The 15,640-nt window shown below is 43.6% G+C and overlaps 1 protein-coding gene across 4 annotated transcripts in view; it reads left to right on the top strand.

Annotated features, from left to right (window-relative positions):
• Positions 1 to 1,778: 1,778 nt before the first annotated feature.
• Positions 1,779 to 15,640, top strand: part of ALDH18A1 (aldehyde dehydrogenase 18 family member A1) — a 41,871-nt gene continuing 28,009 nt past the window's right edge. For 2 of the 4 annotated variants that reach the window (XM_047073209.1, XM_047073207.1), the window contains exons 1-3: positions 1,779 to 1,873; positions 4,645 to 4,760; positions 13,635 to 13,849. In XM_047073209.1, coding sequence (XP_046929165.1) covers positions 4,673 to 4,760; positions 13,635 to 13,849 — 303 coding nt within the window. In that variant the 5' untranslated portion in view covers positions 1,779 to 1,873; positions 4,645 to 4,672. Of the gene's footprint in view, positions 1,874 to 4,644; positions 4,761 to 13,628; positions 13,850 to 15,640 lie in introns of all 4 variants that reach the window. The other 2 variants (XM_047073208.1, XM_047073205.1) reach the window with 1 other exon arrangement.

Raw genomic sequence — 15,640 nt, 5'->3', positions numbered from 1 at the left:
TTGAGCTTCGACATGGGGCTCGAACTCACAAACCATGAGATCAGACCTGAGCCAGGGTCGGATGCTTAACCAACTGAGCCACCCGGGCGCCCCAGCCGATACAGTACTTTAAAAGTCATGGGTCTCTATCTTTGGGGATGATAAGTTTCAAGCTCTTTAGCATGGCACAGAAATCCCTTTGCAAGGTGGCCCCTACCAAACACCTCTCCTGTCATGTCCCACCTGCAGCCTCTTGTCATAGGACATCTCATGCCTTTGCTTATTGCATTCCCTTTTCCTCATATGATCCTGCTTCCCATTTCTAGGTGAACGACTTCATTTTTAGCCTTCAAAGCATAATTTGAATGTCCACTCTCTTTTAAAAGCCTTGCCTGAAATCCCTGGGCACCTCCTCCTCTAGCACAAATCACAGTGTTGTAATCATTTGGTAACATATGTGTCTCTCCTATAAGGCTGTAAACTCATCAGGGCGCCTGGGTGGCTCAGTCCGTTGCACATCTGACTTCAGCTCTGGTCATGGTATCACTGCTTGTGAGTTAGAGTCCCGCGACAGGCTCTGTGCTGACAGCTCAGAGCCTGGAGCCTGCTTCAGATTCTGTCTCCATCTCTCTGCCCCTCCCCTGCTCGTGCTCTCTTTCTCTCAAATATAGAAACTAAAACTTAAAAAGAAATAAAAAAAAAAAAGACTGAACTCATCTAGGGAAGGGAGGATGTCTGCCTCCACGTCTAGCTAATGCCTAGCACATAAAGTAGGCAATGTTTTTTTTGTTTTGTTTTAATGTTTATTTTTGAGAGAGAGAGCACACATGAGCAGGGATGGGGCAGAGATAGAGGGAACATAGAATCTGAAGCAGGCCCCAGGCTCTAAGCTGTCAGCACAGAGCCTGTCGCGGGGCTCAAACCCACCAACAGGGAGATCATGACCTGAGCCAAAATCCGATCCTTAACGGACTGAGTGAACTACCCAGCCGCACCTAAAGTAATGTTTAATGAATGAGGAAATGAATAAGGAGGCCCAGCAATGTTCTGGAGAAGGGGTAGACGCCTTCCTTGTTACTGGCCTCGCGTCAAGTGCTGTGCAGCCCCTACCCCCCCCCCCCGCCCCTACACCTTTGTCTATAAAAACGTACCCTGTGACAAAAACACAGCAAATAGGAAAGAGGAAGACGCTGAACTCTAATTTTAAGGGTAGATCCGCATTCGCCTTTGGAATAGTTCCAATTATCAGGGATTAACTACTACTTTTTAAATGCAATACTTCACCAGTGCCCTTGCTGAACAAGAATTGGGCTGGGACCCTTGGGTAAACCCCCAACGACTAGGGGGCAAGTCATTTTATCACAGTGACATTTTCGCATTTAAACAGCAAAAGAGCGTGGGTTCTGTAAATACAGGTATGTGCGAGTTGATCCAACCTATTTAAGGTGCGCTTGGGAGATGAGGTCAACTCTGACAAACACTCCTTACGGGTACCTACCAGCAGCTACCTGAGTCAGGCTCCTTTCCCGCCTCCCTGGGAAGCCCCGTGGGCCCCCCGCCCCTTCCCCCGTTCCCTAAGGGACGTGGACGTGCACCGGAGATGTGGAGCCCCGCCTCCCGGCGTCTACCGAGGCCTTGGGGCGGGGCGGGGCGCGCCACGTGGAGCGGAGACCGTATTCTCCAAGGCGCCTACGCGATTGCCGCGGCGTAGCTCCGGCTTGGCCCTTCGCCCCACGTCAGCAGCGGAGGCCCCGCGGCCTGCGTTTACTCCACCGCCGCTGACGTAACGTCATCTTGCGGGACGTGGACGGAAGCAAAAGGGGAGTAAGCCGGCGCCAGAATCGGTCCGGCGTGCAGTGCCGGCCGTGCGGCGGGGTCGGGTGCTGGTTGTGAGGTAGGCACTCGGCGGCGGGGATGGCGGCGGGGATGGCGCGACGCCGGCGCCTCCGCGGGGCCTGATGCGGAGCCTGGCCCGCTGCCGGGAAAGGGGTGCGCGCCGGCCCGCGGGCGCTGCGAGGGCTTCTGCCGGGCGGGAGGCCGACCCGGCGAGTGGGTGTGGGTGTGGGCGCGCGCCGACCGATGGCGGCTGGCTGAGCATCCCGGGGCGCGCTGGCCGCCGGGGCGCTCCCAGGTGGCCGGGCGGGGAGGCCTTAGGGTCTTAGGAGCTTGGGACACCCGACTTCCGCGGCCGCCCTTGAGTACAGCCACACGGAGGAGCTGAGGGCTCCTTCAGTGGAGGCCCGAAGGCTTGGGGGACACCTCTCGCTCCGCGAGTCCGGAGCCAGCTTCCAGTGCACCTGCCTCGCTGCTGGTGATGTGCCCTGGTTTGTAATTGGCCACACGCCCACTGTCGGCGGCCTCCGTGTGCGGTCCCCCGCGGCCCGCCTGGGCTTTCGTCACCCCCTCCCTTTCAAAACCAGGCCCCCAGCAGCGGGGGAGTTCGCTCACGACCGCCCTTTGCAGTGTGGCACACTAGGGCGCGCCAGACTCCCCGCCCCCTTCCCTCCCCCCGCTTTGCCTCCCCCCCCCCGCCCCCCCGCATCATTCGCCCCTGCTCTCTTAGGGGGCGAGATGTATCACCGGGTCTTTGTCTTGAAGTGGTGAGCCTTACACCAAGCCCGTGTTCCTGGGTGAAGTTTGTTGGGACTAAAGTTCAGTTCTCTAAGTCAGTAAGATAAGGGCATTCTGTTTAAAACGAGTAAAAGAGGTACTTGAGAAATGTCCTGAGTCAAAACATGGAAACTTTTTCCAATGGATGACATGGAGTCTAGACACACAGACACAACGTACCCTTTGCTCCCTGGAATCAGCTGTCTGCTTGTTGAGCGCATCCATTGCAGTCAGAGGCCGTGTGTTACAGGGGAGAGGCCAGGAAGGCTTGGTTTTAGGTCAGCGCTGAACCTAGTAAGTTAGTGACCTTGAACATTCAGAGCTCTCAGTTACTCTTAGATAAGAGAGAGGTAAACAGTCAGTATAATTACTGATTATGTCTGTCAGAATATTTATTGAATTCTTGTGCCCGTGACACATCCTGAAGGAAATAAAGAGGAAGTGGTAGGCCATCCTTAGTGCCTAAAAGAAGGAGCACAGCTGACATTTGTTGAGCATATGCTGCTCCCACGCATTCCACGTATTGTCTCATTTAATTCTCGCAGTAATCCCACGAGGTCCTTACTGTTACCGTTCCTGATTTACAAAAGAGGAAACTGAGGCTTAGAAATCTAGGTGAGTAACCTTCCAAAAGGCACACAGCTAGCAAGTGCAGAGCTGGAACCCAAATCTGTCCGACTCCAAAATCTATGTTCCCTGTACAGTTTACCATGCTGTCAGTGAGAACTTTATGATCCTGTTGGGAAAAGCAACAGTAATACATGAAGCAGTTACAAGCCGATCTGTAGAATTATATCCAACCTCAGATGCTAGGGTTGCCGAGGAAGTTTTCATGAAGGAGATGGAACTAGAATTTTAGTGTCACAGTTTGATTATTTTACTCGTTTGGTGTTCCTCTTAGAGAATTTGTATGTAAATAATTGTTTAGCAACAATTACTGAAGGGATTTATATAAGCAGCACACAAGACCGTGGGCTTTTGTCATGCTCAGTGTTATGCAAATAATTTTCTCTTGGGATCTTCCAGACTGTCACAAACTGAAGTCAACAAAGACAGCACTTAGCACTTTCTGATGCCTATTGGATGACCTGTCTTTTACGGTAGATGTATCCTGCCAATCTCTTCTCTCCCCTTTCTGTGCCTTTGGGCAGTATAAATTGTAGAGCAACACATGCCACTCCTTGTTTCACTTTACTATGGGGCTGACTGCTGGTCTTTTGAGACATATTCAAGAGGGTTGGAAAAAATCCATTCAATCTATACAGCAAAAGTTAAAAAGAAGCCTGCAAGCAAAGAGAATGCAGTATCTTTCTTATCTTTTGAAAACAGCAATTCTCTTTAGCATGAGAGCTGCAATAATGAGTGACTTATTCTCTGAGTATATGTAGGAGGGAGCCCCTAACCATAATCCATAACTACCATATTCCCAGCTCAAGTTTTTTTCTAGCCATGTGCTCATCCTCCACAAGATGTGCCCGTAGTCTTTTGAAATGCCAGTCATTCACAGGCATGGCACCCCCTCCCAGGGATGCAAGAGTGTGCTTTAGATTTCTGTGGGCAGGAGGGAGAAAGATGGCAGTAGCCTCTGGCCTTTCCAGCCTCTTCTTGTGCCAGCTAGGGTCAAGCAGACATTTGAAATATGTGGTTTACAGAGTTCTTTTGGGAGGTGATAGCAGGAAGGTAGAGAAGGCCACTGATTGGATGTTAGATCTGTTTTTTGTTTAAGACTCCCTAGTCATGTAGGAATTGTAGTGAAGATTAAGTATCCATACAACAACAATGTACCTTTTTGTCACTCCGAACATTTATAATCGTTAGTTTTCATTTGCTTACATAAAAACTAAGGTCCTAGGAAAGGAAGGATAGAGTTGGGACCTGGGAAGGAGCCATTTGTTGTCTCTTTTCTACATACAGAGCAGGTGGGAGTGTCCCTGATACAGAGGAGTTGGAGGAGAAGAGTCCAGTTCTTGCTCTGAGAGTATGAGGAAGTGGAAGAAAATAAAATTAATTGTGTCTTATTTTCGTTTTCATGTTTTTTAAAACTGCTTTCGACAGATACTTTGATCAGTGACCACATCGCATCATGTTGAGTCAAGTCTACCGCTCTGGGTTCCAGGCCTTCCGCCAGCGTCTCCTGCCCTGGGTCCAGTCCACAGCCCTCTCCAGATCTCGTATGTACCATAGAAAACTTAGACATATATGGGAAGTTTGGAAGTGTGTTTCGAGCAAGGTTTTAAAGGAGAAAAAAAAAAAAAGTAACTTGGCAGAATTGGGCAAAGACAGTAAGCAAGGAAGCAGCCTACTGGTGAAAGTGTTTGTGCTTATCAATAAAGTGAAACTTTTGGAGGTGATAGCTCTATGGCATTAATCGTGGTGATCGTTTCACCGGTATATACTTATCTACAGAATCATTAAGTTATACACATTAATTTTATGTAGTTTTTTCTGCCTGATTAAGTAATTAAAAGTTTTTCAAGTAAGGTGTTACCTGTAGTTGTTCTCCCAAAAATTTCTACAGGCTATTTTTGTTCATTACTTTTTTTTTTTTGTAACTAAGTTTTGAATTTTCAGACCATTATAGATTCATGTGCTGTTGTAAGAACTAATACAGAGAGATCCTGATGCCCTTTACATGTTTTTCCAATATCTCAACCCAGATATTGGCATTGATATAGTCAATATAAGAATGTTTCCACCACAACATCCTTCACATTTCTCTTTATAGCTATGCCCCTCCTCCCCATCCCTAACCTCTGGCAATCACTAATTATTCTCCATTTCTATAATTTGTCATTTCAAAAAATGTTATGTAAGTGAAGTCATACAGTATGTGATCTTTGGAGATGGATTTTTTTACTCCGCATAATTCTCTGGAGAGCCATCCACGTTGGTTCTTTTTTATTACTTAATAGTATTTAATGATATGAGTATACCACAGTTAGTGTAACTGTTCATCCATTGAAGGGCATCTGGTTGTTTTCAGTTTTGACTGTTATGAATAAGGCTGCTGTGAGCATTTGTGTACAGGATTTTGTGTGGACAGAGTTTGCATTTCTCTGAGATAAATGCCCAAGAGTTCAGTTGCTGGGTCATATGGTAGTTGCATGTTTAGTTTTATAAGAAGCTACCAAACACTTTTTGCAGAATGGCTGTACCAGTCTACATTCACCCCAGCAGCGTATGAGCAGTGCCCTTTCTCTTCATCTTCCCCAACATTTGATGTTGTCATTCTTTGATTTTAGCCATCATGATAGGTGTGAAAGGATACCTTCAGTGTGGTTTTAACTTGCTTTTCCCTAATGGCTAATGATGTTGAACATCTTCTCTTGTGCTAGTTGGCTGTCTTTATATCCTCTCTAGTGAAATGTTTCTTTCTCATTTTTAAATAGATTGTTTTTTTATTGTTGAGATTTTGGAGTCCTTTACCGTCTAGATACTAGTCCTTGGCAGACCCTTGGTTTGAAGGATTTTCTCCCAGTTTACACATAGCTTGTTGTTTCAGTCCTTCAACAGGATCTTTCACAAAGGAAAGGTCTTTTTGTTTTGATGACGTCCCATTTATCAGTATTTTCTTTCACTGATTGTGTGTCTGGGGTCAAGTCTAAGCTTTGTGTAGCCCTCGATCCTGAAGATTTTCTCCTGTGTTTTTTCTAGAAGTTCTATAGCTTTACATTTTACATTTAGGAGTGTGATCCATTTTGAGTTAATTTTTGTAGAAGGTGTAAGGTTTAGGTCAGCGTTCATGGTTTTGCCTGTGGACATCTAGTGATTCCAGCAGCGTTTGTGGGAAAGCTATTTGTCATGTTTTGCGGGGCTGTTTTCCCTGATATCAAGTAAATCTTATCAGTAATCTGTCTCTAGATCTTATTGTAAGAGGTCATACTTATCAACTAATCAAACTTATCACTATCCAGAGGAAAAAACCCTCTATTTCCCGTTCACATAAAGAAGAATATAAGGGATATTAAGGATCAGGGTCTCGAGCCAGGTTCCCTGAGTTTTAAAACTAGCTGTGCTACTTACTTACTAAGTAACTTAGTTGCATAAAACAACTGTAGATTTAGGTCACAATTTTGTGTTGGGCCTGGCTCAGCTGCAGGGTGGTTCTGTGTCTGTGTCAGAACTCACTGGCTCAGGTCTGATTGTTGAGGTCTGGGTGGACTCTGCTGGGATGATGAATCATCTCTGTTCCATGTGGCCTCTCATCCTCCAGCAGGCTAAATATGGCGTCTTCATATGATGCTTTCAGGGTTCCCAAGTAGAACATGCAGGGAAGCCACAAGACCTCTTGAGGCCTAAGTTCAGAATTTATGCAGTGTTACTTCTGCTACATTGTAGTAGTCAACACAAGTCATAGTGCTGGCCCAGAGTCAGAGGATGGGAAAACAGAATCCATCTGTTGATGGGAGAAGCTTTAAGGTATTGTGGCCATTTTTGCAGTCTGGTAATGTTAACAAGTTACTCAGCTTCTCTGGGCCTCAGTTTCCTTACTTATAAAATGAGTGATAATACTAACAACTAACTCGTAATAATACTTAACTCATGAGAATTCAGTGTGATGCTGATAACAATAGCTGACACCTTTTTTTTTATAATACCAGCTAATATTTATGGAGTCTTTATTTTGTGCCAGTTTTTGTTCATGCATCAAGTTGTTTTATCCCCTACAACAGGTAAGGTAATGGCAAATAAGCACAAGGGTTGAGATTCCAATCCAGTCAGTCTAGCTCCAGAACCTATACTCGTCCTTTTATATATCCTCTGCCTCTGTAAAAGGTGTGTGAATACCTAACACAATTCTCTGTATATACTAAATATTCAGTATTTTTATAGTTTTTACTGTTGCTTATTCTCATTGGTCTCATTCACAGAAAGAGCACTTTCTGATCTTTTCCCTAGATTTTTCAATTTTGTGTCCAGATTTTTCTGGATTCTGGAGCCTGGTGTTCACTGACATGATAAGCAGAAGAGCAGAAAAGAAATAAGAAAAGCAAAGTTAGAAAGTATGTACATGTAAACACAGAAGGAAATGGAAGGCCAGGAAGGGAGATAGAAATCCTATCAGGGTCCCCTCTTGTTCAGGCCTGGAACATAGGCTCATTGATTGCTGAGCATCAGTGCATAATGCTGAAAGGGTAGCTTACTTCTCTTCCCTTGGTGTATGGTGTGTGGCACTTTTGAGGAATATGGACAACTTTCTTCTCACCCCACTCCAGACACATGTACACACACACACACACACACACACACACACACACACACACACACACTCAGTATCCCCTCATTCTAACCAGGAGGAGATGGCTTTTCTGAGGAACCTAGGGCCCTAAAGGTTCCTTAGAAGATGGGAAGAGATTACCCATCCAGGGTAATCTTAGATTTTTTTCTAACTAATCAAGGCCTTCGTGGTCCTCAGTATGGACCCTAAAAAGTGTGATACTCTAGAACATAAAAAATGCCCCCAGGAAGGGTAGGGTCAATCTGGCAGGGTACAAGCATTGCTGAACAGGAAACCCAAAAAGCCCTGGATCCCACAGAACTGTCCCTGGTGCTAGAATCCACTGGATGTGACTGAGCTTGTCTGGATGTGCTTGAAACCTTATTCATAGTTGTTTCCTCTTGTTGAACCTTGTCAGCTCTGATCGGCTGTGACCCACTTGGCTGCAGCCAGAATGACCCTTGACCACCTGGCACCAAGGTGTGCTGGTATCTCTGCTGATAAAGATTGTGGGTCAGGAACCTTTTTCATGCTAACCTGGTCTGCTAGATTGTGATTGGTTTCTGCCATTTGATCACCTGGACTGACAAGCTTGTCACTACCTGTGTCCCTAAGGTACCCTCTTACGCTGCCCCACCCATGCTCAGCACTCTCCAGGACCCGATAAGCTCTTCAGGGACAGGAAAGAAAAATGGCTATCAGTCCTAGTCCTGATAGCTATCAAAGGGTTGCATGATACTTGGGTGTAGCCCAGAGCTTTGTAAATAGTCGCTAATGATCCCAGATCCACACTGAAGAGGAGTAAGTCTCTCCCTCTACCATCCCCTGTCTATAAGTCATTGAGGCCAGAATTATTATGTGTACAGCTTTTAAGCTTAAACCTAGATGTATATGTTGCTTGTGATAATATCCCTGGAAACTGAGCCACAGTACCTGTATTGGTGAACTCAGTGAAAAAAGGGAACTCTCCACAGAACTTAGCCCCAACACAAACCAGCCCTGCAGTCCCTGGGACTCCCACAGCAGGAAGAGACAACTCACCTGTGAGTCCAGTAAAGTGCCGAGTCCCAGTTCTATCCCAGAGGATGGACCTAGTGAGCAGCTTTGTGCCAGGAACTAGACTGCAAGCTGTTGTGAAAAAAGACCATATTGGGGCGCCTGGGTGGCTCAGTCGGTTAAGCGTCCGACTTTGGCTCAGGTCACGAACTCGCGGTCCGTGAGTTCGAGCTCCGCGTCAGGCTCTGTGCTGACTGCTCAGCCTGGAGCCTGTTTCAGATTCTGTGTCTCCCTCTCTCTCTCTGCCCCTCCCCCGTTCATGCTCTGTCTCTCTCTGTCTCAAAAATAAATAAACGTTAAAAAAAAGTTCTTTAAAAAAAAAAAAAAAAGACCATATCATCTTGTATCTCCACAAAGCTGAAGCATAATCACTTTTAAAAATGGTAATTTAAGAGACACAAAAAAGGACTCTTTACTGCTTCATTAAAAATGTTCATTCTAAGATTTGTGTGTGAAGGAAGCAGAGGGGAGGAGAACACACATGATCTTCTGGTACGCGAGAATAAGATTCTGCACACTTTACCCACCATTGTTACAGCATAGAGAAAATGATAGAAGTCACATTATAGTTAGAGAAGTTAGTGGTCAGGAGTTAGAGGTAGTGGGTCTAGAGATATCTGGGAAATCTGTCAATGTAAAGGAGGGCGATAATGGTTGATTCGAGTGGAGTAAGTTACTTTGCAATAGTACCATTTTAGAATGGTCCAAAAAGTGGCTTGGAATGATTACTATAGTAATTCGTTCAAATTTTTATGAATTGCGTGTAATGACACATAGAGAACTCTTTGAGGAGGCAGTGCGTAAAGTTTAGTCCTGTTGAGGACCTCTATTACTCATCTTGACTTCCTTCTTGTAATCAAGGAGTCCCACCAAGAGAATGTCCATTTGCTGTGAGTAAGACCATCCATCAGCAAGGCTTCATTTGCCTTTCTGCCTGTGCACTCATTCTTCTGTATCAGTTACAGTTAGGTCAGGTGTGCATAATAGAAAATCCAAAATTAAAATGGCTCAAACAGGATAGAAGTCTGTTTCTCACTCTTTTTTTTTTAAAGGTTTTTTTTAAGTGTATTTATTTATTTTGGGGGGCGGGGTGCAGAAAGAAGAGAGCGAGAATCCCAAGTAGGCTCTGCACTGCCAGCACAGAGCCCAATGTGGACCTCAGACTCATGAACCATGAGATCATGACCTGAGCTGAAGTCAAGAGCCAGATGCTTAACCAACTGACCCACCCAGGCACCCCTAAAGATTTTTATTTTTAAGTAATGTCTACACCCAACGTGGGGCTCAAACTTAGAACCTCGAGATCAAGAGTCATATGCTGTACCAACTGTGCCAGCCAGGCATCCCTCTCTCTTTTGAAGGGAACCTGAGGTTCTCTAAGAAGGGAGGCAGTCCAGGGCTTTCAGAATAGCTCTGTGAAATCATTAGGCATCCACACTCCTCCTTTTTAGTTACTCCAAAGTTCTTGATGTTTTCCTTACAGCCTAAAATTATGTTGGAGCTCCAGCCTCATACCCGTGTTCTTTTTTTTTTATTTATTTTTATTTTTATTTTTATTTTTTTTTTAATTTTTTTTTAAATTTTTTTTTTCAACGTTTATTTATTTTTGGGACAGAGAGAGACAGAGCATGAACGGGGGAGGGGCAGAGAGAGAGGGAGACACAGAATTGGAAACAGGCTCCAGGCTCTGAGCCATCAGCCCAGAGCCCGACGCGGGACTCGAACTCACGGACCGCGAGATCGTGACCTGGCTGAAGTCGGACGCTTAACCGACTGCACCACCCAGGCGCCCCTCTCATACCCGTGTTCTAAGCAGCTGGATGGATGAAGGGAAGAAGGAAGCACTTCTCTTTTGAAGGAAATTTCTAGAAATCCCCATAACATTTTCATATGTATTTCATTAACCAGAACTTAGTCACATGGCAATGTCTAGCTGTACAAGAAAGTTTGGGAAACATAGTTTTTTGACTGGTGGCGGTGCTCTGCTCAAAGTCTCTTAATTTGTGAGAGAAAGGGCTAATGGGTAATTATTAAGCAGCCAGGAGGAGGAGTTACATCTGTGAGAAGTGGGGAAGGGATTCAGTGCTTGCCATTCAGCTCTTACTGCTTTACTTTTTTGACTTTATGCAATATATGTGAGTGTGTGTGTGTATGTTTGTGTGTGTGTGTGCAATATTTGCTTCCTTAGAAATCCTGTGTAGTGTTGCAAGAAGAAAGTATCAGGAAAGGATTGCTTAGAAGTGGATATCCAAAGGGATTGAAAGTCTGACTCCAACACTCCTTGTCCTTTAGAAAGCTGTCAGGTTTTTTAATCGTTATAGACACCTAAAATCAGGCTACCATGTTGGAGAGAAAATTTATAGGTGGATTGGTTATGATTTTTTACCACTCATACCAATTACTTTGTTCTTTTTTTTTTTAATTTGTTTATTCTTTAATTTACATCCAAGTAATTAGCATATAGTGCAGCAATGATTTCAGGAGTAGATTCCTTGATGCCCCTTACCCATTTAACCTGTCCCCCCTTCCACAACCCCTCCAGTAACCCTCTTTGTTCTCCATATTTAAGAGTCTCTTATGTTTTGTCCCCCTCCCTGTTTTTGTATTATTTTTGTTTCCCTTCCCTGTTTCATATCTTAAAGTCCTCATATGAGTAAAGCCATATGATATTTGTCTTTCTCTGACTAATTTTGCTTAGCATAATACCCTCTAGTTCCAGTCATGCAGTTATAAATGGCAAGATTTCATTCTTTTTGATTGCCAAGTAATACTGCATTGTGTATGTGTGTGTGTGTGTGTGTATACACACACACCATTTCTTCTTTATCCATTCATCCATCGATGGACATTTGGGCTCTTTCCATACTTTGGCTATTCTTGATAGTGCTGCTCTAAACATTGGGGTGCATGTGCCCCTTTCAAACAGCATACCTGTATCCCTTGGATAAATACCTAGTAGTGCAATTGCTGGGTTGTAGTGTTCTGTTTTCAATTTTTTGAGAAACCTCCACACTCTTTTCCAGAGTGGTAGCACTAGTTTGCATTCCCACCAACAGTGCAAGAGGGTTCCCCTTTCTCCACATCCTCACCAACATCTGTTGTTTCCTGAGTTGTTCATTTTAGCCATTCTGACAGGTGTGAGTTGGTATCTCATTGTGGTTTTGCTTTGTATTTCCCTGATGATGAGTGATGTTGAGCATTTTTCATGTGTCGGTTGGCCATCTGGATGTCTTCTTTGGAGAAGTGTCTATTCATGTCTTTTGCCGATTTCTTCACTGGATTATTTGTTTTTTTGGGTATTGACTTTGATAAGTTCTTTATAGATTTTGGATACTAACCCTTTATCTGATGTGTCATCTGTAAATATCTTCTCCCATTCTGTCGGTTGCCGTTTAGTTTTACTGATTGTTTCCTTTGCTGTGTAGAAGCTTTTTATTTTAATGAGGTCCCAATAGTTCATTTTTCCTTTGTTTCCCTTGCCTCCAGAGACGTGTTGAGTAACAAGTTGCTGCGGCCAAGGTCAAAGAGGTTTTTGCCTGCTTTCCCCTCGAGGATTTTGATGACTTCCTGTCTTACGTTTAGGTCTTCCATCACATTTTGTCTGTGGTGTAAGAAAGTGGTCCAGGTTCATTCTTCTGCCTGTCACTGTCCAGTTTTCCCAGCACCACTTGCTGAAGTGACTGTCTTTATTCCACTGGATATTCTTTCCTGCGTTGTCAAAGATTAGTTGGCCATACGTTTCTGGGTCCATTTCTGGGTTCTCTATTCTGTTCCATTGATCTGAGTGTCTGTTTTTGTGCCAGTACCAATTACTTTGTTCTTTAATGTCTTTGCTAGTCAGACTCACTCTCTTTTTTATAATGGTGTGATTTCTTTAAAAGCATGCTTTTTTTTCCCTGATGATGAAAGCAATGTGTTTTGTTGCTTAAATTTGAAAGACATAGATAAGAATTAGGAAGAAAATTAAAATCACCTGTAATTCAATAAAAAATAAAAACATTAACGTTTTGATTTATTTTCATCTTTTTTCCATGCATTTAGACACGTAGGGGGAACTAACGTATCATGAGCGTTTTCCTATGTTATTACAAATTCTTACAAAGTTCATTAATCCTGACTTTTTTTGGTGTTTACTCCACTTGTGATTTTTCCTATTATGTATAACACTGATGAACAGGCTTGTGATTAATCTGTCTCCATCTCCAGTTGGTCTCTTAGAATAAATTAAAAAAAATTTTTTTTAATGTTTTATTTATTCTTGAGAGAAAGAGAGAGCATGAGCGAAGGAGGGGCAGAGAGAGAGCGGGACGCAGAATCCGAAGCAGGCTCCGGTCTCTGAGCTGTCAGCACAGAGCCCAACACAGGGCTCGATCTCACAAGTGGTGAGATCATGACCTGAGCCAAAGTCGGATGCTCAACTAAGCCACCCAGGGACCCCAGAATAAATTTTTGAACTTAGAATTACTGCATCAAAAGATGTGAACATTTTTAAGACTTTTGATACATTTTGCCAACATGTCTTCAGGAAAGATTGTTTTGTTTAAACTCTTCACAGTGTTTGAGTGTATCTGGGACCTGTACTGGGTGTAAACTCCACACAATACTGGAATAAGAACATGCTGGATATACTGCCTTTTGATATACTGATTTTACTCCATCAAGAATGATAAAGCTATTTTTTTGGCTAAACTGATTAATATTGTATATTTATCTTTTTAATGAGAAGTTATACATTTCTCTTTTTGCTCGCATTTGACTTTGGGAGCTACAGACCGTGTCCAGCCTTCAGCCATCAGACATGTTCGTTCTTGGAGCAACATCCCCTTTATCACTGTCCCCCTCAGTCGTACACATGGCAAGTCTTTTGCCCACCGCAGTGAGCTGAAGCATGCCAAGAGAATCGTGGTGAAACTTGGAAGTGCCGTAGTAACCCGGGGGGATGAGTGTGGCCTTGCACTGGGGCGCCTGGCATCTATTGTTGAGCAGGTAATTGCCAAAATGGAAAATTCTCGTGAACAAAAATAATAATGGAGTTTTTAAGCTCTCAGTTCAGTTTTGTTTGTTTGTCTTTTTCAACCCTGACTTTATTCCCAACCCACCCTAACCATCAGTTCAGGTTTATCAGTTTGTAAAAGTACTCTGAGTGTAATAGATTTAACACAATCTGAAAACTCCCTTTGCCAGTGAAGATACCAGTGGACCCAACATCCCAGGGCAAGCAAAGGGGGATGTCAAGGAGTAAAGTTGATTTCATGCATATCATGGCCTCAGGCTTCTTAGTGATAAGGAGCTGTACATGTCAGTAATTCTTAATTCTGCCTGCACATTAAAATTGTCTAAGGGGCCTGGCTTCACGCTCAGTCTCTGGGGTGGGGCTCAAGCACCTGGATTTTTAAAGTTCCCTGGGTGACTAACATGTAGTCAGGGTTGAGTATCCAGATGGATGTTGAGCTTTTTTTTGTTCTGTTTTGCTAAGCTTTTTTTTTGTTCCTGTTTTGCTAAGCCTTTTATTTTTTAATTAGGCCAATAATATTGAAATAAATATGAGCTATCATTGCAAAGATTTTCTAAGTTCAGATATTTGAAAAGACTTATCAAACTCCACAGAGATACCCACGTAAGACTTTCATTTAAAGGCAAAGGATATAAGGCAGCAAGAGAGAGAGAGTACAAGCAAGCATCGGGTGTCCAAGAGACATCTGTGCACAAGCCCCCCAAGGTATTTATTTGCACAGTCTGTCTCACATCAAATCACAAAGAGATCTTTATACAGGGAATCTTACTTAACCTTTGGAAGGGCTCCAAGCAGAAGTTTCCATTGGGGATTTTATGTCCCACTGACTATGCCAATAAGCCAGGCTGACTGTAGACTATCAGTAAAGAAACTGACCTTAGGGGTCGACATGGGACTTTTAGACTTTAAACATCACATTGCAGATCCACTACCTATCTTTGCCAAGAGCAGGTATCAGTAAACTTTTCTATAGGAAACTTTTTCTACAGAAGGCCAGATAGTAAACATTTTAGGCTTTGTAGGCCAGATGGTCTCTGTCTCAAATACATGTCTCTACCATTGTAGCACAAAAGCAACCATAGACAATATGTAAATGAATGGACATAGCTGTGTTCTAGTAAAAAGTTTATTTACAAAACCAGGTGCAGGTGAGATTTGACTTGCTGCGTATAGTTTGCCAGCTCCTGACCGAGAGTCAAAAACCAGACATCCAGGCATTACGGAGATAAAACTAGGTCTTTTTCATTCTATCTGTAACTCAACTGTGTCCTCCATGACCCTATTTTTAGTTTTTAAAAAACAATTTCTCTGATGAGTTGGTGACTGCTAACTAAAACTTGATGGAATTTTCTTTTCAATATTTTTTGTATTAAGCAGTTTTATCAAGTCAGCCTCTCAGATTTAGTCCATCAGATCAATTCAGTTGAACAGATATGTATAAAAAGGCTACATTGTGAGAGACTTCACAGACATATAACTGTTATCTCTGCCCTTGGGGAGCCAGAATCAGGACTTCCAAAGCACTTAGGTGATTGTTCAAGGCAGTAAGTAATCAAGCAAGTGGGCCCAAACCTTTATTGATGTTCGTATCTTGCAATCTTTGGCCAGCCAGTGGAGGCCACTTTGTTGGCTCCTGAGTCTGTCTATCATGGTCAGATGCCTTGGATAAGACAGTTGACTCTGCATATTAGTAGTGCCCTGATCTAGAAAGCCCTTCCATGAGGTCTGTGGGTATCTGGCGACCTAAGCAAATCATTACTGGA

This window comes from Lynx rufus, unplaced genomic scaffold, assembly GCF_022079265.1.
Source record: "Lynx rufus isolate CCGP_SWC_20201006 ecotype Redwood Valley unplaced genomic scaffold, mLynRuf1.p SCAF_11, whole genome shotgun sequence".
NCBI lineage: Eukaryota > Metazoa > Chordata > Mammalia > Carnivora > Felidae > Lynx > Lynx rufus.
Note: the sequence above shows the minus strand (reverse complement) of the source record. Positions and strands in the feature narration are given on the sequence as shown.